The sequence below is a fragment of the Magnolia sinica genome, chromosome 8 (assembly GCF_029962835.1).
Source record: "Magnolia sinica isolate HGM2019 chromosome 8, MsV1, whole genome shotgun sequence".
NCBI classification, from domain to species: Eukaryota; Viridiplantae; Streptophyta; class Magnoliopsida; order Magnoliales; family Magnoliaceae; genus Magnolia; species Magnolia sinica.
In genome coordinates this window covers 21,210,109-21,234,515 of record NC_080580.1, presented here as the reverse complement: position 1 = coordinate 21,234,515, position 24,407 = coordinate 21,210,109, and the positions used below count along the sequence as shown (strand labels likewise).

General features: G+C 42.7%; 1 protein-coding gene across 1 annotated transcript; it reads right to left on the bottom strand.

Annotated features, from left to right (window-relative positions):
• Nucleotides 1–13,912: 13,912 nt before the first annotated feature.
• LOC131254164 (probable LRR receptor-like serine/threonine-protein kinase At3g47570) lies at nucleotides 13,913–19,854 on the bottom strand. The gene is made up of 3 exons (XM_058255168.1): nucleotides 17,815–19,854; nucleotides 17,114–17,645; nucleotides 13,913–14,593 (listed from the first exon to the last, which is right to left on the bottom strand). The coding sequence occupies exons 1-3, from the start codon at nucleotides 19,852–19,854 to the stop codon at nucleotides 14,166–14,168; spliced, it is 3,000 nt and encodes a 999-aa protein (XP_058111151.1). The 3' UTR covers nucleotides 13,913–14,165.
• Between the last annotated feature and the right edge of the window lie 4,553 nt (nucleotides 19,855–24,407).

The following is a 24,407-nucleotide window of genomic DNA, read 5'->3' as shown; positions in this document are numbered from 1 at the left end:
AGGAGACGATGGCAAACAACAGCAATTTACCAATTTTATAGCCAACCACAAGAGAATTGTGAAGGTTAGGAAGGGTTCCGTCACCCTACCATGCCCATGGGACGATGGTGAACAACAGACCTTACTAATTTCACAATCTCAATTCAAGAAAAGAAGACATATCAAGTTATCGCAGATCTATTGTAATTTGAGTCACAACAAACCATTAAAAACTAAGAATATACTTTCATAAATAACTAGAATCCATAAGAGTCGAACAAAACATGAATTAAAACAAAGCAACCATCCTAATCATGCTACAAGCTTCACCTCTTAGCCCTAGCTAAGAGGTTTAGCCTAGCAACATGATTATTAGGCTAAATTCAAAATAACCAAAAAGAAAAAGAAAAAAAAGAAAAAAAACAAACAACTCTTCTCTCTCTGTCTCTACTCCATGTCCAGCCCAAGCCAAGATTCGATTCCCTTCTCCACATTTTGGAACTCTTTTTATAGCTGCTGGAGTGGTGGAAATCGGATTTGGAAAGCTATCGCACGCGCAGCGAAAGCCTTTTCGCAGCCAAGTTCGGGGCTTCATAACTCTCGCGTTCCTTGCATTATTTCTGTAAAATCAACGTCTCTTGGAAGTATTTTGGTTGGCCTACACAATGGACGGTTCAGATCTTCCATATGATCAAAGATGGTGGGCCACAACCGCCTGAAAAATCGGATTTCGCGGACGTGCGTAACCTTTCGCACGTCCAGCGCTGTCGTGATCGGTGGGCCCCACAGAGGTGTTTTCAGAGAAATTCACCCCGTCCATTAGATTCAGAACGAAATTTTGGTAAGAAACGAATGGTTTTGAACGTCCTTTGATGTGGCCAAGAGGAGAAATCACAATAAAACTACTTTTGAACATTGCAGGGCAGTCTGCTTGTGGCCTCTGTATCGCACACGTATGTACGCATGGGTGAAAAGTATCAGCATGGTTTTGAAGTGTTCGAGGCTCTCTACAAGATGGACGGCTTGGATCAGTCGTACCGGCGATGTATGGGGCCCACTAACTTCCGCAAGACGGACAAAGTCCGTCCGTTACACGGACGCTGGAAACGGGTCGTACGCCGACGTTGAATTTTTGGTGGACCCCTGATCTTTACCAAAAGAGAAATCCACTCCGTTTATTACATTCACGACAAAAAACCATCTGGGAATGGCAGTATTGAATTGATTTCGGTGTGGCCCACGTAGTTTTCTCCTTTGTCGTCCAACTTGCGTTTTCTGAAGATTCACATGTGTACATGTGCATGGGCCAAAAAGGAAAGCTAGGTGATGGTCATGCCCCCCTTCTGGGCACGTTAAACGGTCCAGATCATCAAAATATGATATAGGTGGGACCCACTAGCCAAAAACGGACGGACAGCGTCCATCCGCTGTCCCTGCGTAAGAAGAAAACAGGTCAGTCCGTTGACCGGGCTGACCATCTGGTGCACGGCCGATGCGTGTACACTATGTACACGCACTGTACATGTAGGGTCCACTGTGATGTTCGTGAGACATCTGCTCCGTCCATTTGATGTGTCACTCCATTTAAGGCGTTGAGAACAAAATTGAAGCATTTTCAGATACCAGGTGGGCCCCAAATCACTGATTTATGGGCTGATCTATCCGTTGGGCCACTTCCAGAGGGATCCAATGGCTGAAATTTGACATGTACGGTTAGTTTTTGGTCCTCGAGTCATGTATAAAGTTTCGAGCCGAACAGATGATGGAAACCCAGTGATCTTGCATTCTGGCTGACTTTCAGGCCGCTTGAGCTTCAGTTTCTCGATTTTCGCGGATCCCAGGCATGTAATTCCGTCGATCTTGGTCCCCTGAGTCCGTCCCTTGCCTTCAGTCCATCAGAGCGTTAAATCCATGCCTTAAGCTTCCTTTTCAGTCCATGCTCGTAAATACACTCTATATCACAAACATGATTAAAGTGGGCCATTAAACGGTATCATGTTCGTAAATTCAAGTAATAACTGGGGTCTAATATGCAATATTTGACCCTCAACACAACCCCCAACTAGCATTTTGCTAGTCTCGAGCAAAATATGCGAAAATTAAGTTGAGAATCATAGGAGAATTTCTCGAGTGATTTTTGAAAAACTATCCAAATTCCAGAATTCTAAGGTTCATGAATGTTAGGCATAACTTTCTCCTAGATTCAAGCACACGGTAAACGTCATAATCAAGTTCAAAGTATTAATCCATCAATTAGAATAATTCTAAACATTTAGTTTCATGGGTGTATAGTATAATCTTGGCTTATCAACATGAAACTCACTTCTCAATTTCAGGATATCATTGGTAACCAATAAGATAATTCATGATAACCAAAACTTTCCTCACAGATCATTCTTTCATTTTTCCAGTTTTTGATTTTTTTTATATACAGAATTTATAAATCAAAATATAAACTTAGATAATTGGTTTATTGTATTTGGTAAATTTATTTTATTTTATATATATATATATATATATATATATATATATATATATATATATATATATATATATATATATATATATATATATATATTTATATATATATATCATCCATAGGGAACCAAATCATCACCTATAGGGAGCAAACCTATGGTGAAAATTATTCGCCCAACTTTTTCCAAAGGACTATTTTGTTTCTTTTCTTTTTTTCTTTTTAAATTTTTTTTAAAAAAAAAAAATTGATCATGACGGGCAAATTTTTCAGGCTGGTTCCTTACCTGCTTAGTGATTACTAAGTTAAATCAAACTGAAACCTTTATGTGAAAGCAAGATGTGATATGTGAAATCATGACTCAATCAATGTTTACAACTTCTAATTCTGGATTAACAGTTCGAACTTAGCTGTGAAATCTGATAGATGGCTGAATCTAAGAGACATAAATTACCAACATCATGTATCTCACAATTCTAAATCAAAGATAGATGTCAAAATCACATCGAATTCACAAGAATTTTTCAAAAAATTTTAAAAATTTTCACAATTGTTGCTCAAGACAAAGAAAACACTGATCAGATAACCTAATTTCCCACCCCCAACCTAAAATCTACATTGTCCTTAATGTAAAAGAATAAGCATGCAATGCACATGGGACAACGAAAGTAAATGAGAAGTGATGAGAAGATAATACCTGAACGAAAGAATCAAAAGGCTTTCCATAGATATCTACGTAAGAGCGGGTCAGCACAAGAGAGAAACCAAAAAAAAAAATCCTACCTATACCACTTTCGCAGGTGCTCTCGATTGCATTTAGCATATGCAACAAGCCTTTAAACCCCTAGGTTGCCCCTAGTGGACAAGTTGTTGTCTCGTGAGGGTTTGTAGCAATGTTACCCACAAACATTGAACTAAGAAAATAAAATGGGATAAAAAGCTAGGTTGCCTGCCAGGAGCGCTAAGTTTACCATCTATCCTAAAACAGCATAAAACAAACTACCCTAGTCCTATGAAAGCAGGAAAAAACTACTCGATCATGCCGCGAGGTTCTTCTTCCGGCCAATATCTTGATAAATTTCTCAGTAAGTTCCTCAATAGAATCATCCAAAAGCCCTTTTTCCAATAGGCTTGGACGCCCTAGAGCGTGACTTTCCAGAGAAACTTATGTACCTCATAAGAAATTTTTCGTTGAATAGCTTGAGGTATCCAACGTATATACGATTCACCTGTGACAGAAGAAGTTTCAACGTTAGTACTCCATGGTGAATCAGAGACTACACGTAAATAAAGTTTAGAAAACTTCTTAAGAAGTGATGTAATCTCAACACATTCCGAAGTATCAGACTTCGGTTCCATTGTCGGCTCTTCCTCCTTTAATGGTAGACGTTTAAGATCAAGGGAAGAAGGGGCTTCAGAATAAGGGTTCTCTCGGTCAGTGATGACTACCAAGATGTTGTCTTGCAAGGGATCCGCTTTCTCTTTTGACATGGGATCGTTTGAACCTACAAAGTGTACTAAGCAATCCCAAGAATTGGGAAGTTCAGCTGAGTGTGACTTATTTTCCACATTTTAGCTCGTGATGATCTGCCTAAGGAAACCATCATCCTTGAAAGTAGCCGGATGTACGCTTTCTTCCTCCAATCCTGCACAGACAGATTGAAAATCAATAGGGTAAGCATCGATGTGATCACTTTGTTTATTGAGACTACTCGATCAAGGCGTTGAATTGTCAAACGTGTATAGCTCAGATGGTGGCCTCAATTGAGTGGTTTCAAATTTCAGGGTCGTAGCGAGCAACTTGTCCTTCTCCTGAATCACATCATCATTCGATTCAGAGGCGTGGTCCAAACATGTTTCACAAGAGTTAAAAGGGTCGGTTGTAAGGAGCTCATCCTCTACCTTTAAATCAGACATGTCAGGTGAGGGGAGTGACTCATTATGACCGACCACTTTGTGTACATCTTGATTATTGACCTGGACCAATCTTGAGATAGATTCCAGGGGAACTGTGGCTGCACATTCAGGATCGCTGTCCCAATATTCATCATATTCTAGTTCAGTGCAGTGCACATTTGGGATGGGATCGCCTTCCTCACATTCTATTCCTAAATTTGGTTGAGGTTTGAATAAACTAACCTTTACCTCATCATTGAAATCCTGTGTGTCATGTAAGGAAGGTATGTCATCATCACTATATTTAAAAGATACCCATGTATCTTCACCATTCTTTTGAATAGTCATCGAGATCTTCTCATCAGGAAATTGAACCGAATGCTCATTAATGGAATCTAACTCCTCATTCTAAATTTCAGATTCCTTCAAAAGTGAGTGAGGATCACTTTCCTCGCATTGTATTTCTGGATTGGGTTGTGGTTGGGATGAGAAAGCTTCCTCTATCCTTTCGAGGCGCGAAGTGAGTGTTTCCATTGTTTTTCTAATTTCCGCAAGACAGGCCATGTCATGCTGAAATGAATCCTCTTGGGTCGTTTCTGGTTGGATTTCAAAGGTATGGGATCCAAGAGGATAATCATTATAACATGTTGTTAGTTCATTTACCCAATTTTGATGTTCCCACCGATTATAGTCATATTGATCATAGGTGGGAGAATCTGCTGGTTGGTAATACTTCTTATCACACATGATATAATCATGCATTGTTTTCTTTTTATCAGATGGGTGATAATAATTCTCACAACCATAGTTATGATAACCCCAACACTCACGTACTGTTTTGTTAATCTGTGGGGTGTAATTGTTCTCTTGCATATAATCACGTAAGGACTTCTTAGCCGGTGGATCTTTATATTCTGATCGGTTCTCACTGATAGTTTCAGAAAAGTTTTAAGACATAGGTTGATTTATATCTTCATCATCCCAAAATTGGTTTTTCTTCTCAGTATACTGACGTTCCCACTCGTGCATATACATGATGAAACCCTTAATCTGAATTTAATCCTAAGAAAAATAGAAGAAAAGATCCTACAACAATGTGGAAAGTAAGAGGAGGAGAAGTTAGAAAAAAGGTACCAAATGAGAAGTTCCTATGTTAAGATCCTAAAAAAAGGAACAAAAGAGATTAGTTTCTAAAATACAAAGTCTAAAGTTAGAAAGTTCTTACAATTGAAATAGAATGTTAGTTTCTGAAAAGGAAAGAATTTCTAAAATTAGAAATAACTAACCTAGTTTCAAAAAACAAAAGAGGAAAGTTTCTAAAAATAAACTAGTTCCTAAAAATAGAAAAATACTAGAAAATAGAAAATTTCTAAAATAAAAAATTTCTAAAACTTAAACCCTAATTCTAAAAATAGAAAAAGTAGAGGAATTAGAAAGGGATTACCAATTTAGAAGTTATTTCAGGATCCTACAAAACAGGAAAACAGGATAGTTCCTAAAAATAAAATTAAAAAAAAACCTTTAACCCAAAGTTAGTAAAATCCTAATCTTAACCTAATTCTAAAACTAATTAATCTCAGAAAACGTAACCGTCAATCCCCGGCAACGGCGCCAAAAACTTGTTCACTCCCTAAGTATAGGGTTGTGATGTAGTAATAAACTCGGTGAGACCGAGGTCGAATCCCAAGGGACTGATACTTGTACGTTACCTGAAACTAACTAGAACTGGAACTAAAATGAGATGAAATCTAAATCAAGTAAAAGGAAGGGAATAACTATGAGTTGGTTGATTAAAAACTAATAAAAATAAAGGTGGGAACTAGGGTGCCAAGGATCCACTTGTAGCAATTGGGAAGCTATCTTGCATAATTCAAGGACACAACTAGAATCAGAGTCCTATCTTATCCAGTTGGTAAGAAGAGATTTGTCAAATCTCTGAACTTTTCATGGATCTAATCATCAACAGATAAGATTGGTGAAGATTTGGAAGTGATCCTGTCACCTAACCATGCCCAGGAGACGATGGCAAACAACAACAATTTACCAATTTCACAGCCAACCATAAGAGAATTGTGAAGGTTAGGAAGGATTCCGTCACCCTACCATGCCCATGGGGTGATGGTGAACAACAGACCTTACTAATTTCACAATCTCAATTCAAGAAAGGAAGACATATCAAGTTATTGCAGATCTATTGTAATTTGAGTCACAACAAACCATTAAAAACTAAGAATATACCTTCATAAATAACTAGAATCCATAAGAGCTAAACAAAACATAAATTAAAACAAAGCAACCATCCTAATCATGCTACAAGCTTCACCTCTTAGCCCTATCTAAGAGGTTTAGCCTAGCAACATGATTATTAGGCTAAATTCAAAATAACTAAAAAGAAAAAGAAAAAAAAGAAAAAAAATAAACAACTCTTCTCTCTCTGTTTCTACTCCACGTCCAGCCCAAGCTAAGATTCGATTCCCTTCTCCACGTTTTGGAACTCTTTTTATAGCTGCTGGAGTGGTGGAAATCGGATTTGGAAAGCTATCGCACGCGCAGCGAAAGCCTTTTCGCAGCCAAGTTCGGGGCTTCATAACTCTCGCGTTCCTTGCATTATTTCTGTAAAATCAACGTCTCTTGGAAGTATTTTGGTTGGCCTACACAATGGACGGTTCAGATCTTCCATATCATCAAAGATGGTGGGCCACAACCGCCTGGAAATCTGAATTTCACGGATGTGCATAACCTTTCACATGTCCAGCGCTGTCGTGATCGGTGGGCCCCACAGAGGTGTTTTCAGAGAAATCCACCCCGTCCATTAGATTCAGGATGAAATTTTGGTCAGAAATGGATGGTTTTGAACGTCCGTTGATGCGGCACAGAAGAGAAATCACAATAAAACTACTTTTGAACATTGCAGGGTAGTCTGCTTGTGGCCTCTGTATCGCACACGTATGTACGCATGGGTGAAAAGTATCAGCATGGTTTTGAAGTGTTCGAGGCTCTCTACAAGATGGACGGCTTGGATCAGTCGTACAGGCGATGTATGGGGCCCACTAACTTCCGCAAGACGGACAGAGTCCGTCCGTTACACGGACGCTGGAAACAGGCCGTACGCCGACGCTGTGATGTTTGGTGGAACCCTGATCTTTATCAAAAGAGAAATCCACTCTGTTTATTACATTCACGACAAAAAACTATATGGGAATGGCAGTATTGAATTGATTTCGGTGTGGCCCACGTAGTTTTCTTCTTTGCCGTCCAACCTGCATTTTCCGAAGATTCACATGTGCACATGTGCATGGGCCAAAAAGGAAAGCTAGGTGATGGTCACGCCCCCCTTATGGGCACGTTAAATGGTCTAGATCATCAAAATATGATATAGGTGGGACCCACTAGCCAAAAACAGACGAACAGCGTCCGTCCGTTGTCCCTGCTTAAGAAGAAGACGGGTCAGCCCGTCTTTGACCGGGCTGACGGTCTGGTGCACGACCGGTGGGGTACACACACTGTACATGTAGGGTCCACTGTGATGTTCGTGAAACATCTGCTCCGTCCATTTGATGTGTCACTCCATTTAAGGCGTTGAGAACAAAATTGAAGCATTTTCAGATACCAGCGGGCCCCAAATCACTGATTTATGGGTTGATCTGTCCGTTGGGCCACTTCCAGAGGGATCCAATGACTGAAATTTGATGTGTACAGTTAGTTTTTGGTCCTCGAGCCATGTATAAAGTTTCAAGCCGAACAGATGATGGAAACCCAGTGATCTTGCATTCTGGCTGACTTTCAGGCCGCTTGAGCTTCAGTTTCTCGATTTTCGCGATCCCAGGCGTGTAATTCCGTCAATCTTGGTCCCCTGGAGTCCGTCCCTTGCCTTTAGTGCCATCAGAGCATTAAATCCATGCCTTAAACTTCCTTTTCAGTCCATGCTCGTAAATACACTCTGCATCACAAACATGATTAAAGCGGGCCATTAAAAGGTATCATGTTCATAAATCCAAGCAATAACAGGGGTCTAATATGCAATATTTTACCCTCAACACGTGCAAATACCGGTTAAGGATCGAAGGTTGCCAAAATTCGACCGGGAAGATCGCGGAAGTCTACGGAACGGTGCGAGTTGGGATACGGGTCTTACACAACAGGTGCTGGAGCCGAAGCCGTAGTAACAGAAATTGAAGCTGCAGCTAAAGCTGCAGTGATAGAAATTGGGGCCGAGGGGCCCTCGGCACGAGGAGTCGTCGGCCTCCTTCGAACAGTTATCTTTGTTCGAGGCTTGGCTCTCAGCATCTAGTCGACAGTCGGGGCAACCTTCCTCCTCCGGGACCCAGCTGCCTCGGCCATGCCTGCATACAAAATAATCAGCAACCAAATAAAGAAATCCAGTCCTTTAAGGGTAAGGAGCGCAGGAAAAACTCACTGAAGGAAGTGGGGAGGGGCTTGGACTTGCAAAGTCCGGACTAATGAAGGTTGGCGGCTATGATCATATCCGACTAGGAGCGGAGGTATCCCGAGTGCCCTTGCCTTAGCGATCTGATTCTTCAGGTCCGAGGTAAGGAGAGGCGAACCCCTCGGGAAGTCTACAGAAATAAAGGAAAGCTTCAGTCAAATCGCAACAGAAGGGATAATGATATAAAAAATAAAAGAAAAAGGAGCAAAGTCGCACCTGGGGTGGCAAATCGGGTGGGGACCCGAGTCATCAAGTTCCCAAGCTCTGCTGCCGGCGCTTCCCACTCGCCCAAGGCCCAGAAGCATTTGTTCTTCCAGTCCTTATTAAAGGATGAAAGATTTATGACCAGTCCCGACCCTTTGCTGCTGCTAGTCGAGAAGTAATACCATGGCTCTTGGCCATCATGCTTGACTAAATACAAGCTTATCAACTCCTCTGGTGTCAGCTCCAGGTTCCTGACTTGATGTCAGATGATGAAGGAAGAAATCAAAACCCTCCAAGCATTGAGGGTAAATTGGCCCGGATCTAGTCCCAGGTAGGCATTAGGGCTCGGACGAAAGGATGTAGAGAAATTTGGAGCCCACATTGCAGAGAGCAAAGGAAAATGGTGACTTCCCCTTCAACAGGAGTGCCGACGGTGTCAAGGGGTTCTGATGCCCTTATCTGCACGAAGTCTGGGATCTCAAACTCTGAGCAGATCTATCCCATTTGGGACTCCACTAGTACGGAGCCTCCCGGGATAGTCTCCGAGGCCCGCCTACTCGCAGGCATCTCGGTGATGCCTGTCGTCAAGTCTCGGGGGGCTTGGGTGGCTTTCTTCTTGCTGACCCGATGGGTCCGAGCCCCCGCCTCTTTATTTCTTCGAGACTGAGGTAAGAGAGGCACTGCTTCCAAGGGGCCTTTAGATGCCCCTCTCCTGTCATCCGAGCTTCTCGGCCTAAAATCGTCATAATCTTCTTAGACCATATCCAAATAGGACCACATCTCACAGAGAAGAGAGAAAAATGCTAGAAGAAGGGTGGACTCACCGGACAGTCATCGGGAATCACCACCGCCCTAAACCCTTGATTGGTCGAAATCGCCTTTCTAGAAGCTTTGAATCGGCCGGAATTGAAATCGCCTCCTCAGGGAACCAGCAGCCACACAAATTCAGAATGTAGAAGTGAGTAGTGTTTTCGAAACGCTAGGAATTATATAGCTTGGGAAGGATCTCCGCATTAATGGCGAGGCTAATGGTCGCAACTGAATCGTCGCGAGCCAACTCCGGGACATACGTGGTCGTAGGTCACTAGCTCAAGCTCTGCCAGGCCGCGTACTTCTGGCATTGGATTACGAGCTCGGAGTAGTGGAAGCGGCGCTTGAGCAGGGGAAGCGTCGCTCAAACGTCTCCCATGGCATATGTGGTAGTCAGCCATAGGTTCAGCAATGATTTGAGATCTTAACCATCACCACGTGTCTGCTGGAGGTTAGCCCGTGGATAAGGAACCCCGAGGATGTATCTCTTCAAATGTAGAAACCATAACTGCAACTGCACATGTGGAAGGTATGACTGGGGAAGCGGTTCATCTTCCGTATATGTTTACTCTCTGAGTTCGTGTCCAAACTTGGAGAGTAGGGGGCTTCTGTTATGGGAAGATTCGAGCCCCTTCAATTCCGAGATCCGATGCCACACTAACCGGATCGATACATAAGAGTAAAACTGGACTGATCTGAAGGATATGATGCTCAGCTCGGCCTCAGTTGAGCTTTAGCACTGAGGTTGACGGTTCAGAGTAGTCCAAGACCAAGGCAGTCGGTATGAAGATCGTACCGAAACTTATTTGCGAGACCTTGGGCTGTCTCACTTGCTCGACCAGAGATGAATCGTTTGACCACTCACATCTGTGTCACTCGTCGCGGGGAAACTCAACTCGGCAGGTTAAGTCTGCCGCCCACCTCGGAGCTTGGAGTGGAGATCTCCGGAATACTTGACAGACAAGTAAGGCTGAGTCCCCCATAAGTCCAGGCAGGAGCTTGGCTCGGACTCGAGACGCGGTCCTCGCTTAACAACTCAATGGCAAAATCCCATGTGTATGCTGGTCTAGGTCCGAGGTTCGAAGTCAGGGCCTCTTTGGCTTGGGATCCTTAGCCGAGGCCGAGGCGGGATGTGGACGCTCCATGCGCTAAACTAAGAAACTACCTTAAGCGGACATGACTGATCGTTTCGCCCATAGATACGCACGATATGCTATACAATCCCCGGATTACGAATAATATCTCCATGATCATAGTATCCCACAATTAAGTGAATCGTACCGAGATTAACGGACCCAGACCGTCCAGTAGTTAGGTATAAATACGATAAGACTCCATTGCTACAGGGACACAACATCTTGCACTCTCCAACTACACCCAAACTTAGACCCAGATTCCCTTGACCTAACTTAGGCATTGGAGGGTCCCCTGCTTAGACCAGGGTCTCCTTTGCTCATTGCAAGTGTGCACGTTCGAGACGTCGAAGCAGTTTGGAGTTCATGGGTCAGAGTGGAGAGCCATTCAGATATAGTCATCAACAATAGGCTAGGCCTAATTTGTGGTGCCCATCTGTAGGATGTAATTTCATTTCATTAATAATAAGACTATGTTTGTGTTTAAAAAAAAAAGAAGAAGCACAAGATCACATCTGAGTGACTAACCAATGATTTTTAATCATTGATTTACATGAACAATGTTTAAACGATGAGGACCATTGTATTTGTTATGGGAAAAATGGACCGACCCATAGTGAAAGGTCATGTCGAAACCTCATAAGCCCGACCTCATGAAAGACCAACATGAAGCTTGGATCCTATGAGGGCCCACTCCCTACTTCCAGTCCATGACAAAGCAACGTGCCTGTAAGAGCACCACCTCCGCTAACTCCAAGATCTCCGAAGTTCGTCAGGATCCCCTGTCTTCCTAATTGACTAAGAAGGCGGGTCGACATTCCCAGGTCGGCACGACCCAAGTCGACATGCCTAGGTCAGCATGCCCAGGTCGGCCAAAGCCACATCGGCCTCCCACCGCAACTCCTCGACGGTTCAATGGTTCTGAAAATCAAGCCTCGTCCGAGAAAGATCCACCCGAGGTCTTCTCCAAAGATCTCAGAGGATATTCATAACACTCTCGGAATCTCAAGATCCTCACCAAGGATCTCGAAACATCCTCCTGCTAGCCCGGGATCTAAATCCCTCTGCAATACGCACCTACTAAGTAGGTAGATCCCCTCCATGTTAGCGCCTTTCATAAACTATAAATAGAGGTACCTCTAATAGTGAAAGGTACTCACAATCTTTAGCCCTAAACCCTAACATTCAACTAGACCTAGATTCCTGTCCTAACTTAGGCATCGGAGGGTTTCCTGCTTAGGCCAGGGTCTTCCTTGTTTGTCCTTTGTGCAAGTTTGCTGGTCCAGAGAAGGGCTAACCAGATTTCTACATCAACAGTATTAAAGTAATTATATATAGTGATGCAATTAATAATCTAATTATTTTGGGATATTATCACTAGGTCATGTGCCCATTAGATTAATAGTCTAGTGACACATGTTACACATGCAACTCTTGAAAATATTTTAGATGTAATCCAAGCTTTCACCTTGGACACACCATTATTGTAGGCATCACATGCAGCTAGTTCTTGCATTTGAAGTATATCACCCCATGCGTCATCCTTTGGGAACTCTGGAAGGCCTGCAACGCCGCCAAATATGATGGGGTGAAAATCCAAGCTTCACTTATCAGGGAGAAAGTTAAGTGTACCTTAACTTCGCTGGTCACCCATTACCCAGCCAAATTACGCCCACCGGCCTCCACTCTCGCTGCGGCTGATTTGTGGATTCCTCCCGCTTGACGGGCCTCAACTTTCGCGTCTGTTATCAAATGGGAGAAACCATCGCTAGGCTAGTTCAAACTCAACGTCGATGGCTCTGCTAGAGGGAACCCGGGCCTCTTTGGAGGAGGCGGCATTTGTCGAGGTGATAGAGGTCAGTTCCTGTTCGGGTTCTCAGCTGGTTATGGGCCAGGTTCAAATGTCTTTGCAGAACTGAGAGCTATCCACGATAGGCTCACCTTTTGCTCTCTCCTCGGCCTGAAGAAGATAGTGGTGGAATCTGACTCTAGGTCTGTCATCAATTTTTTGAATGGCTTAACTAAGCCCAGCTGGAAATGGTCGTATTGGGTAAACCACATCAGTAGATTCCGCCTGACAACATAAGTGATCTTCTCCCATATCTATCGTGAGGGTAATGGCCCTGCGAACGGCATGGCCCATTTGGGGAGTTCCTCTCAGGCCTAGTTTTTCACCAGGCAGCTTCCCCTTCTTCCCCGGGACATCAGGGGCAGTCTCTTCCTTGATAGAGTCGGCCTGGGTGCCATTCGAGAGGATCCTGTCTCCGTTTCATAGGTTTTTTTCTTTCAGTTTTGTCTGGGCCCTGGATTTGTACATCGTCTCTCAGGCCTATTCTTACTAAGCTCTTCTTCTGTTTATCATTACGATAGACCCCTCTTAGATCCTTTTTGTCCTAAAGGGGTCCGAATGTCCACCTTTTGTAATCTTGTCTTCATGAATGAATTAGATGTTTAAAAAAAAAAAAAAAGTTCTTGCATTTGAAACGTTCTCTTAAATAAATCAACCATCAAATGAGCATAAAAAAAAAAAAAAGGTTGAAAACTTGGTAATTGCAATTTGACAAAGGGAATTATAATATTGCTCAATAAGAAAAGTAAAAAAAGATAGCATTTTAAAAAGTAGTTGGAAGTACATTGTAACCTTCATTTAATAATTAATCTTTTTTATTTTTAGTATGTAAATGCACTGTTTAGATATCCAATACACGTCAAGGTGGGGCCATAGAACACCTCATAGAACCTTGCTGAATTTAGCTTTTTATTGGCATCTAGCTATATGAAATTATCAAGAATTTTAAAATAATATGCAAAATAATAATAATAATAATAATAATAATAAGAAAGATGGAAGGAGACGTTACCTGGGGGAGCATATATATACCCAATGGATCCCTTTACCAAATGATCATTAACCTGTTATAAAAATAAGAAAAGAAAAGAAAAGAAAACGGACGGAAACTATACTATAACACGCACAATCATTCCTGTGTAACAAAGAGTAATACTTGCACATAGATTGAGCCCAGACATGACTTTGAACTCAGACAGCTACCATAAAAGGCTACAACTGTAATGTCCAATTTAATTACAAGTACATGCTCAACAAGTGGTTTTCAACCATCCAATTTAAATGAGATTTGCAAATTGCCAGTGGACATGATCTGATGACGCCCACATTGATGTGAGACGGATGGGCCCCGCATCAGCAAAGGCTCTTGTTTCATCCCTTCCTATAGATCCCAGCCCCAAGAAAAATATCCCTTATCCCTTGCATTTTATTGACTGCATCTTTCATCTGCATCCGTTCTCTTGGGGATTCAACAGAACATGCAACTCCAATACCAAACAAAGAAACCAAGCACCCAAAGACACTACCTCTTTTGACTTCCGGACTTCTGATATGACTGAATGCTATTTCTTCCTCTATTTCTTGATCTTGCTCTTGCTCTTCTTTTTGTTCCTCTAAGAGTCCCCGGTCCGCTATTTCCAGAACTTGATCCGGCAAAGCCATCTTGACAAATTCATGAAGGTTTAAACCATCCTTAAACATGTCTTGGGTTGGCCTTTTACCAGTGAACATTTCCAATAAGAGGATTCCATAACTGTAAACGTCACCCAGTGTAGAAACATCGCCACCCATACCGTACTCTACAATTCAAATATTTTATTTTTGTAAATATAGAGGTACAATTTATATTATTGCAATTTTATGATATTTAGCAATTAATTAATCTATTTTGATGCAAAATATCCTGAATGTAATGATATTTTGTGCAACTAGTCACAGCTTAAACCCAAAAAAGTTTTCAAATAAAAATAAAAATAAAAAAATAAAAAAATTGTTGATTTGAGGTTTTTATCTCTCTCTTTTGGTGTGAACATTGTCAAATTACGGAAATCAGTGCGTTTGAACATTGAAGTTTAAGGTTCAAGCCCATAGATTTCCTATAAAAATAATAGAAAACGATCCAGTGACATGCTGTTCTGTAATATTATAAGCCACCAATCAGCGACAGGTAAGTGGCATGTAAAGTCATTTTCTGAAATTACTTTTTTGGATTTTATTCCCTTTCCATATCATATATAAGACACCGGATGGCACACCGTGATTGGTGGCTTAAATTGAAGTATACCCTCTTCTAATTAAAGAACGGACGTGATTGTGTATTGAGGTGCTCACCATCCTTTAAAGTGCGAAGGTTCTGTGTGACCCTCCATGATGTATGTGTTTTATCTGAGATCCATTTTTCCAGCTCCTTTTAGGGCATGAGATCGAAATTGAAGTATATACGAAGCTCAAGTGGACCATACCCCCTAAAATTGAGAATTGAAAACTTATCGTTGGAAACTTCTTGGGGGCATAAAAGTTTTGGATCAAGTTGATATTTGCTTTTTGACCTTTCATTCAGGTTGGTCTGACCTTATGAACAGGTTAGACGACCAACAAACATCACTGTGAGCCCTAAGAAAATTTTAACGATGAAGGTCATTGCCCAACTGTTTTTTGTGGTGTGGTCCACTTGAGGTTTGGATATACTTTAATTTTTGGGCCACGCCCTAAAATGAGCTGAAAAAATGGATATACTGTGTGATGAAACACATACATCATGGTGGCCCCACAGAGTCTTCACATCAGTGTAAAAAGGTGGTGAGCGCCTGACTAAACAACCCACCTCAACTATTAAAGCTTAAATGTCTCATGGAAGGAAAAGACAAAACAAGCATGCTTAACCTATTAAATAAGACGGAACATTCCACACGCAACTGTTTTTAAACGACATTTTCCTACCACAAGTTGCATGTAGGGCATACTAAGGTTTCCGTACGTATGTCATCAGATCCGAAAGTCTTTACACAAATCATACAACCAAATGTACCTGCGTGCACTCTAGATGTTTTCGTTCCGTTGATCCATTTAATGGTCTATCAGATAATTGGATCTGCCTGACTTACAGATAATTGGATCTGCCTAACTTTTGGCACATCTAATTTATATAATAGGTCAACCCTGATGGATGGGTTCTCTAGGCTAGTCACAGTCCAGCTATCAGATGGACCCATGTGTGCACTTGGAGGTATTTGTGCGGGTGGTCCATTTCGTGGTCCATTAGATAATTGGATCCGTCTAACTTTTGGTTCATCTAATTTATATGATGGGTCAACCCTGCAGATGGATGGGTTCAATGCCATGTACACACCATGGTAGCGTAACATGCAGCTAGTTGTTGCATTTGAAACATCTCTTAAAAAAATCAACCATCTATATATAAACAACTTCCCACGATGTTGATCTGTGTGAGCCCCATGTGATGTGGGTCGAGCATCAACACCGTGCATTTGATGGGTCCCCTTTAGTTTATGGGATATCCCAAAAATCAGCCATAAACAAAACTCAGGTGGGCCCTAACATCTAAAACCATGTGAAGACATGCCTAAAATATATAAAAGCACTTGGGGGTGACAACCTGAGCTTTGGATGCTTCTGAAACTTGGTCCAACCCTTCATCCATGCGGGACACACACAATGGATGGGCTGGATTTGTGAATCACATCTCAATGCGCCCAATAAATAATTATGAATGTTTTAATGGGAGAGTAACCCCTCTCAATTTTTGTTTGTGGTGTGGCCCACCCAAATCATGGATTGACTTTATTTTTAAGCCCGTGGCCCATCATAGAATGTTGCATCTAACTGATGGGGTAGATGTTCTACCTACATCACGGTGGGGTCCACACAGCTCGACCTTATGGGAAGTTCCCATGAGGTCGATCTCATATTACCATTTCTATATATAATATAATATTGCATGGCCAGGAAAGAAGAAAAGATAGCATTTTCCACCAAAGGAGTTGGGCGTACATCATAACCTTCATTTAATAATTAATATTTTCTTTTTCTGAATTTTCTTCCTAATCATGGTGAATATTTAAATACATGGTGTGGATGTCCAACACACGTCAAGGTGGGGCCATAGAGCTCGACCTAATGGGCTGATTCCATAAGGTCGACCTCATAGAACCTTTCTCTCTCTCTCTCTGCATTTGCATGTGATGGACAAATGCTGATCTTATCTTCATCTTGGCATCTAGCTATATAAAATTATCAAGAATTTTAAAATAACACGAAAAAAAAAAAGGGAATAAAAGAAAAATGGAAAGAGTTGTTACCTGGGGGAACATACCCAATAGATCCCTTTACTGCAATGGAGTTAGTTTTATTTGTGAAGCGATCATCGACAGCCTCAGAAAGGAACCTTGCGATGCCAAAATCACTCACGTGCGCCACCATGTCATTGTCAAGAAGAACATTACTTGGCTTGAGATCACAGTGAGAAATAGGCGTTTGGCAATGGTGATGAAGATAATCCAGAGCATTAGCCACATCAATGGCTATGTTTAATCTCTGAACAAGGTTCAAAGTCCTTGGTTGATGTTCCCCGTCGACATCTGGATGCAACCACTCCTCTAAACTTCCATTCGGCATGTATTCGAAAACTAGCGCTTTGAAATCATTGCCCTTATAATCGATGCTTGAGCAGGATGCTAGGACCTTGACGAGATTCCGATGCCTGACATTTCTCAATGCCTCACATTCTGTGAGGAAGCTCCTAGAAGCTCCTTGTCTTTGAAGATTAAGTACTTTCACTGCAACAATTAGACCATCCCAAAAGAAGCTTCCTTTATAAACAGCCGTAGCTTCCTACACCAATCAAATTGTGTGAAGAGAACCCATCAGTTACATTGAGAAGCTCCCCATAAGAAACGTTTGTGTACCGGTCTTCTGTGGAAGGAGTGTGTAAATGCTTCTTTCTTGATTTTCTTCTCCAATAAAGAGTAGCGAAACATAACAATAATAAAATCAAACACACGGCAACAATGACTGGTATGATCACTTCGATGCTTAAAGACCTTCGCTGTTTGGATCTTGGAACAAAGCATTTGGGTAGGTCTAGTTTTGGGATACCCCCACAGAGTTTATTGTTTCCAATGATTGAAATCTCACTTGCACTTTCAAACACCCCTTGGATGGGCACTTGTCCCTCAAAATCATTGAAAGAAAGATTTAGTTTGTGCAAAGAAGTGAAACTCTCTAGATATTTGGGAATTCCCCCACTCAAATTATTTCGCGAGAAATCTAACTCTCCAAGGCCTCTCAATGTGCTCAAAGACTGAGGAATGGTCCCTTGAAAGGCGTTACCTTTCATATACAAGCGTTCCAAGCTCTGGCAACTGCTTAGCGTTTCGGGAATTTTGCCAGACAATTTGTTCTCTGAAACATCTAGTTCTTGAAGATTTTTCAAGGTGCCCACTTCCACAGGTAAGGACCCAATCAAAGAGTTTCTAGCTAAGTTGAGAGAGATTGACAGAGACAAAATTGTAAGGAGCTGTTTGGGTATTGTACCATTAAGGTTATTTTGAGAAAGGTTCAAAACGATCAGTTTTTGGCAATTTCCGAGACTCGAAGGTATGTTTCCCAATAGGCTATTTTCTTGCAAGTGAAGTTTATTCAGCTCAGTGAAGTTGCCCATGGATGATGGAATTTGCCCAGAAAATCTGTTTCCTGACAAGTCTAAAATTTGCAGCTTATGAAGCTTTCCAATACTAACAGGAATGGTACCTGTGAAATTGTTATGATCCAGATTCAATTGGGTCAAGCCCACAAGATTCCCAATTCCTTCAGGGATGCTTCCATACAAGTCGTTGAATCCTATCACCAGCTGATTGAGTCGGGTCGATAGATTGGCTATGGAATTGGGCAACATGCCTTTGAAACTGTTGTTATCAAATCCAAACTGTTCCAAGCTGCTGCAGTTGGGCAGGGAATTGATGAAATTTAAGTCATCTTCTTTCCCCATTCCAAGCCGATTACCGCTGATGAAGAGTATATTAAGATATTGAAGACTGCCAAGATTCATAGGCACCCCTCCAGTGAAATCGTTGTTGGGGAGATAGAGCTCTTTAAAGAATGAAGCATTGGCTAGTGAAACAGGAATGGGTCCGGTAAACCAGTTTCTCGACACATAAAAACCCTCGAGATTAGGAAGACGTGAGCCTAAGTCAGGTGGAAGGATTCCATGAAGTCGATTTGCTGCAACCGACAATATAAATAGTGCAGAGAGATTGTAAATAGCTGAAGGGATTGTGCCAGTCAGATTGTTTTCAGCTATCTGGAGGAATCCTAAATTTGGGATGCGGCCTAAATCAGCAGGGATGGTTCCCTGTAAGTTAAGTCTTCTTATAGAAAGACGAGTGAGAGATGAAAGGTTTCCTAGCCAAGGTGGGATGCTTCCGAACAGATTGTTGACAGAAAGAGATAACTGACGGAGCTTCGATAAAGAGCTAAGCTGGACAGGAATATCACCTACGAGCTCATTGAAATTTAAATCGATAACTTGGAGGTCCGAACAGTAGGTCAGATTGGATGGGATTTTTCCTGCAAACGAATTGTAACTGAGATTCAGAAACTGAAGGCGGACGAGGTGTCCTATTTCTTGTGGGATTTCGCGGCGGAAGCTGTTGTCTCCGAGGTGGATTGCGTTGAGGAAGGTGAGATTTCCTACATGGGGAGGAATAGAACCTTCCAATTTGAGGGACGTTAGGTCGAGGACGGTGACCCTCTGATCGCTGAGACTGCACCTGATTCCGCGCCAATTGCAGAAATGAAGAGAATCGTTCCACGAGCTCATGGCGTTGAGAGGATCATTGGTTATTCGGTCCTTGAAGGCGAGAAGAGCCAGTCGATCGGTTTCGTTGGCTGGGACGTTGGAAAATCTGCACCGTTGGATCAGACACGGGAAGAGCGTTGCATGGAGCAGAAATGTCCAAAATAGCTTTGGACTCACAGAAGGCAGCTCCATTCCGAATGTGGAAATTGGGTTGTGCTCTCCAAAGCCATTGCCTAGCTCCATATTTGTAGTGAAGCAGGGGTGGAGATATGTGGGGTCCACCTGGCAGTCGGCTCGGATCTTGTAGGTGTGAAGAAGTTTTATGATCCTTGACCCCAAGATGCTGCACAATAGTTTCGAGTTTTCAATGTTGACCCTAGCCTCTGGTTATTGGCCTGTAATCTCTCAAGACTGCTATATGCTTTTTCAAACATTTATAGAAGACCGGTGGTTCTTCGGTATGCAGTTTTCAACATTTCTGGTAAGCTGGTGGTTCATCCGTTGTGACGAGGTTTTTCCAACTCAATTCAGAAGAGAGATAGAGCAGCGGGTGAAAAATCAAAGCAATTCACCACGCTACTCGACCAGTCGTGGGTGGCGCTCGATCAGTCGAGTGGGGCTCGACTCAAAGTCCAGCGACCATCCAATATTTTTCTTTGGGGTGCTCGACCAGTCGAGAAAGGTGCTTGACCAGTCGAGTCAGCTGATTGACCAGTCAAGGACTCGGCTCGACCAGTCGAACTTACGCAGATTTGAGTTCGGATCTTGTGCGGACTGCGGAAATTTGAGGCCTTTCGCGATAGGGTGCGAAAGGGAGTTTCTTAAACTATAAATAAGAGGTACCTAGGGCTTTCTAGGTAATGTAAGAGGGTTTCTTAAAGCTTTGTAAGGGTTTGTTAAAGGGTTTAGGGCTATCAAAGGTGTGTGTGTGTGTGTGTGTGTGTGAGAGAGAGAGAGAGAGAGAGAGAGAGAGAGAGATCTGTTTTCATTGTTTCTCTTATTGTTTATCCACTCCTACGTGAGTGAAGAAGGTTATAATGTTCTATTTCATAGTGGATTATTGATCTGGACGAGGTCCTGTGGTTTTTACCTCTTTGAGGGTTTCTCACGTAAAAATCTCTTGTGTGGTGTGGTTTATGCTTTGATTTATTTCATTGCTTTATTATCCTATAATTCTAGTTTGTTTTGGGAGGCTAGATCCAAAGGTTTTATGCAAGGCCTCCAACACATTGGAAGCTGGTGGTATGCATGGATGTATGTCTGTCGATGCAGACGTCCCAATCGTGGCTCCTATTTTAGATATGTATTGCCCAAAGGTAAAACTAATGGGACGATCTTAACCTTCTTTATCAGCTGGCTGAATTTCAAACATAGGGTGTGCTCTTGACATGATAGAAGTGGGGCCGGCGTGATGTATTCAAGACGTCAATCACATGTATGACACCAAGTTGTGCCCTGTACAATAGTTTGGTGGGTCACAACATTAGGAACAAGTTGGTGACGTGTATAGCGAGTCGCTAACACTTTTATGTCCAAGATGGACCAAGAAAGGCCCTGATATGAGGCGGAAAACCCTAAAACATAGGTATCTTGCAAACCGAAATGTGTTATTTGACGTATTATATCTGATTTTGGTTAGGAGAAGCTAGCGCACACCAAATTTGTAAGATTCCATTAGATTGACTGTTGAAATTCTTTTTAATTTCATTTTTATTACTTATTGTAAACTTTAGTTCGATTATAACTCTTGATACTTAGAGCTTTAGGAGTCGTGCCCAACAAGTTCAGAATTTATTTCGAATTTATTAAAATTTATTTCTATTTTCTATCTTTTTTCTCGTGGATTCAAAGAAGCTCTGTGAGGAGTCTAGATAAGCTTTGTGGATTCAGAGAGTAATTATCTCTGTGGATGTAAAAATCTAGTCTACCCTCTCTAGACCTTTGGGTATTTGCACAGGAAGAAGACAAAGGAGACCTGGCTAAAGCAGGGACCCTCTGATGCTAAAGTCAGGCTAGGATTTTGGGTCTAGTAGTATCGAGGGGTTTTTGCATGAGAGATTTTGCGTACCTTTCAATGTAGATGGGTCCCCTATTTATAGTGTAGATGGGTTATTGTTGGGGCTAGAGATGATTCTCGATCACAGGAGCAATCTTCGCGTACATTTCTCAACCGTTACACGAGATTTGCAGAGGTAATAAGTGTTGAAGTAGTCGGCCCTAGAATCATGTAATGGATGGTTGAGGTCGAGTTGAGTCAAGCACTCGATCAATCGGTCTAATCTCCGAGCTGAGCGGAGCCTTTGATTAATCTGGTTGATCTCCATGGTCGGCTCAAGGTGAACTTCTAAGCTGACCGTCGCTAGTTGGCTAGTCAATTCCTCAGCCTGTCCATGTTTGGGCATGGGGAACAGACTCGTCTTCTCAATGATATGTGTCATTCTAGATGACCATTCTCTTAATCTTGTCAGACTGATTGGTCTCCCGATCATCTTCTAGTCATACAAATCCGAACATTCCTCATAGATCAGACAAGCTTGGTAGAAGCTCGAAAATGTATGGTACTGAGGCCTAGACTCAGGAGTTCGGCGCCTGCTCTTCTTTAGATCAATTTGAGACAAACGGTCATTTAAGAGCTCCTTATTCATGATCAATCCTAGTCCTTTCTCCCAATCTTGGACCAAAAAGCGCATGTTTGTGAGTCCGAGCTGACCCCATGAGTGGTCAGGCCAATTTTACCCATAACAATCCCCTTGATGAAGACAATGATTGTCCTCATCATGTCCATCCCTACGTGAGTTGGCAGTGGATGCTTACAGTTGATTTGAATGGGGCTACCGTGCAGGTCATGTGGACGGTGGATTAGAGCAAAAAACGGACTATTTTGCAACTTGATCGGTTGGGCCAACTGAACAAGGGTGTGGGCGTTCCCCCCCCACCTTATTCCCTTGGCCCTGCCCCAAATGACTGCTCGACTATAGAGGTGGTCAGATTAACAGCGTCTCAGGTCCTCATCAGGCTCAAGACAGAAGAAGAATTCTCCCTATTTGTGGCAGACAAGGAGCTTCACCGGCTTATGGGATTCGCAGTGGTAACGCCGTGGTCACCAGATGTTGCCCGAGATGGAGCTGGGGTATGGATTCGCATATTCGGGATTCCTTCCCATGCGTGGTTCGAGTCAGTGATTCTGGACCTGGCTAAACATTTCGGTAAAGTGATGAGTATGGACCCGAATAGCAGATTTGGCCTATTCCAGGGATTTACCCGAGTCAAGATTCAAGTATTTCCAGGGGTGGAACTGCAACGGGTGTTGAGGTTTTAAGTGATGAATGCAATGTATTCTGTATATGCGGTTTTGGAGATGAGATTGTGGGGTGGTCCCTCTGGTTTTCAACAAGCTCCTTTAGAGCAACAATCCACCAAACAATGGGTGTTGGAGAGATTTCATTCCATTTCAGAAAATGCTGACTACCAGATTATTCCTCGATCCGAGCTAGATTGCGCACCATCTGTTTGTCTAAATTCGCCACACAGCCCTCCCCGATCAATTCGCCAGATCTCGCAGGTTAGGATTTCTGAAATCCTGTATGCGCAGGGGCAACCCCTACCAGCGTCCCCAAATTGCAAAGATCCCACATTGCTTCTCCATGCCCCTGCAGCTTCTTCAGACCCTAACATGGGCATGTTGGGTGCGAATTTACATGATTTTCACAACACCTTATCTGGGGTCACTCCTAAGTGCGGAAGGACGAGCAGCTGTAGGCAGTTGGTGCAATCTCCTTCAATGCTACAACTGGCAGGTCGAGAATGTGTGGAGGCTTTTCAGGTCAATGAGAGACAACGCTCTGTAGATCGTTCCTCAGATCCAAGGTGGACTCCAAGCTCCAGAAGAATTCTCCCCCTACTGCCCTCAATTTGCCATAAGCAATCCTTTTCGCATTCTTCTCGGCTCGTTTGATAAATCTCTAGCAAATGTCTCAGTGGGGCTGCCCTTCCTTGATGTGGTGCAGGAAGGAAGGAAATGCAGGTCGAGATCAGTTGGCTGTCTTCCATTCTCCTCCACTTTAGGGGTGGAAGAGTTAGCCGACACCTCCCCTTCAGCATCAGGCTCGTCAGCAAGCCACTCCTTTTCCTCTTCCCCTTCCTCCCCTGTGGTCCAATCTGGGGATAGCCGGGTTAAGGGTGAGGAGCTAGTAGTGGATAGCTCCCCTTATTTTTGCAGGGCAGTGACTGTAGGCGAACGAAACTCTCCTTTGAGAGATTCCAAATACCTCAATCAACATGATTACCGAGAAATCCATACTTAGCCTCACGAGGTGAGTGACCAAAATACACTGCTAGCTGGCAGCGGGCAACACAGCCCCACTACTAATCAAGCCAAGAGCAGCCTTTCAGCTACTCCTTCCCCAAGCAGAAGGATCAATAATCTACCACGAAGTAACGCCTGTCTCCCTACTTGCCCTCAGTTCAGCAGCTCAGGGATAGCTGCTCAAGCTCAATTTGCCGCACAGAATCTGGAAGACATGGGGCAGGATCCTACCTCTATCAAAATAGTTAGTGAATCGCAGAAGAGGCAGACCAGTTACAAGTCGGCCAGGTTTTCTCAGAGAATTCAGGTTAGAGCCTCCTCCAAGACAAAAAGGGTTTCCAGACTAAGGTTTCTTCAAAGAAAGACTGCGAAGTCAGACGTTCCCCATGTCAGATAAAATTTTGGTGTGGAATGCCCGAGGGGTGGGCAATGCCCCCATTATCAAGACTCTTAAGAGGCTGATTCGTACTCACAACTGGTGGATTTTAGC

What these genes read in the sequence shown, in the direction of transcription:
- LOC131254164 (XM_058255168.1), bottom strand. Translation starts at nt 19,854, where the DNA reads ATGGAGCTAGGCAATGGCTTTGGAGAGCACAACCCAATTTCCACATTC. An exon ending in TCATACCAGTCATTGTTGCC is followed by an intron (nt 17,646 to 17,814) that starts GTGTGTTTGATT and finishes TGATTGGTGTAG; the next exon opens with GAAGCTACGGCTGTTTATAA. An exon ending in TATTGGGTATGTTCCCCCAG is followed by an intron (nt 14,594 to 17,113) that starts GTAACAACTCTT and finishes TTTGAATTGTAG; the next exon opens with AGTACGGTATGGGTGGCGAT.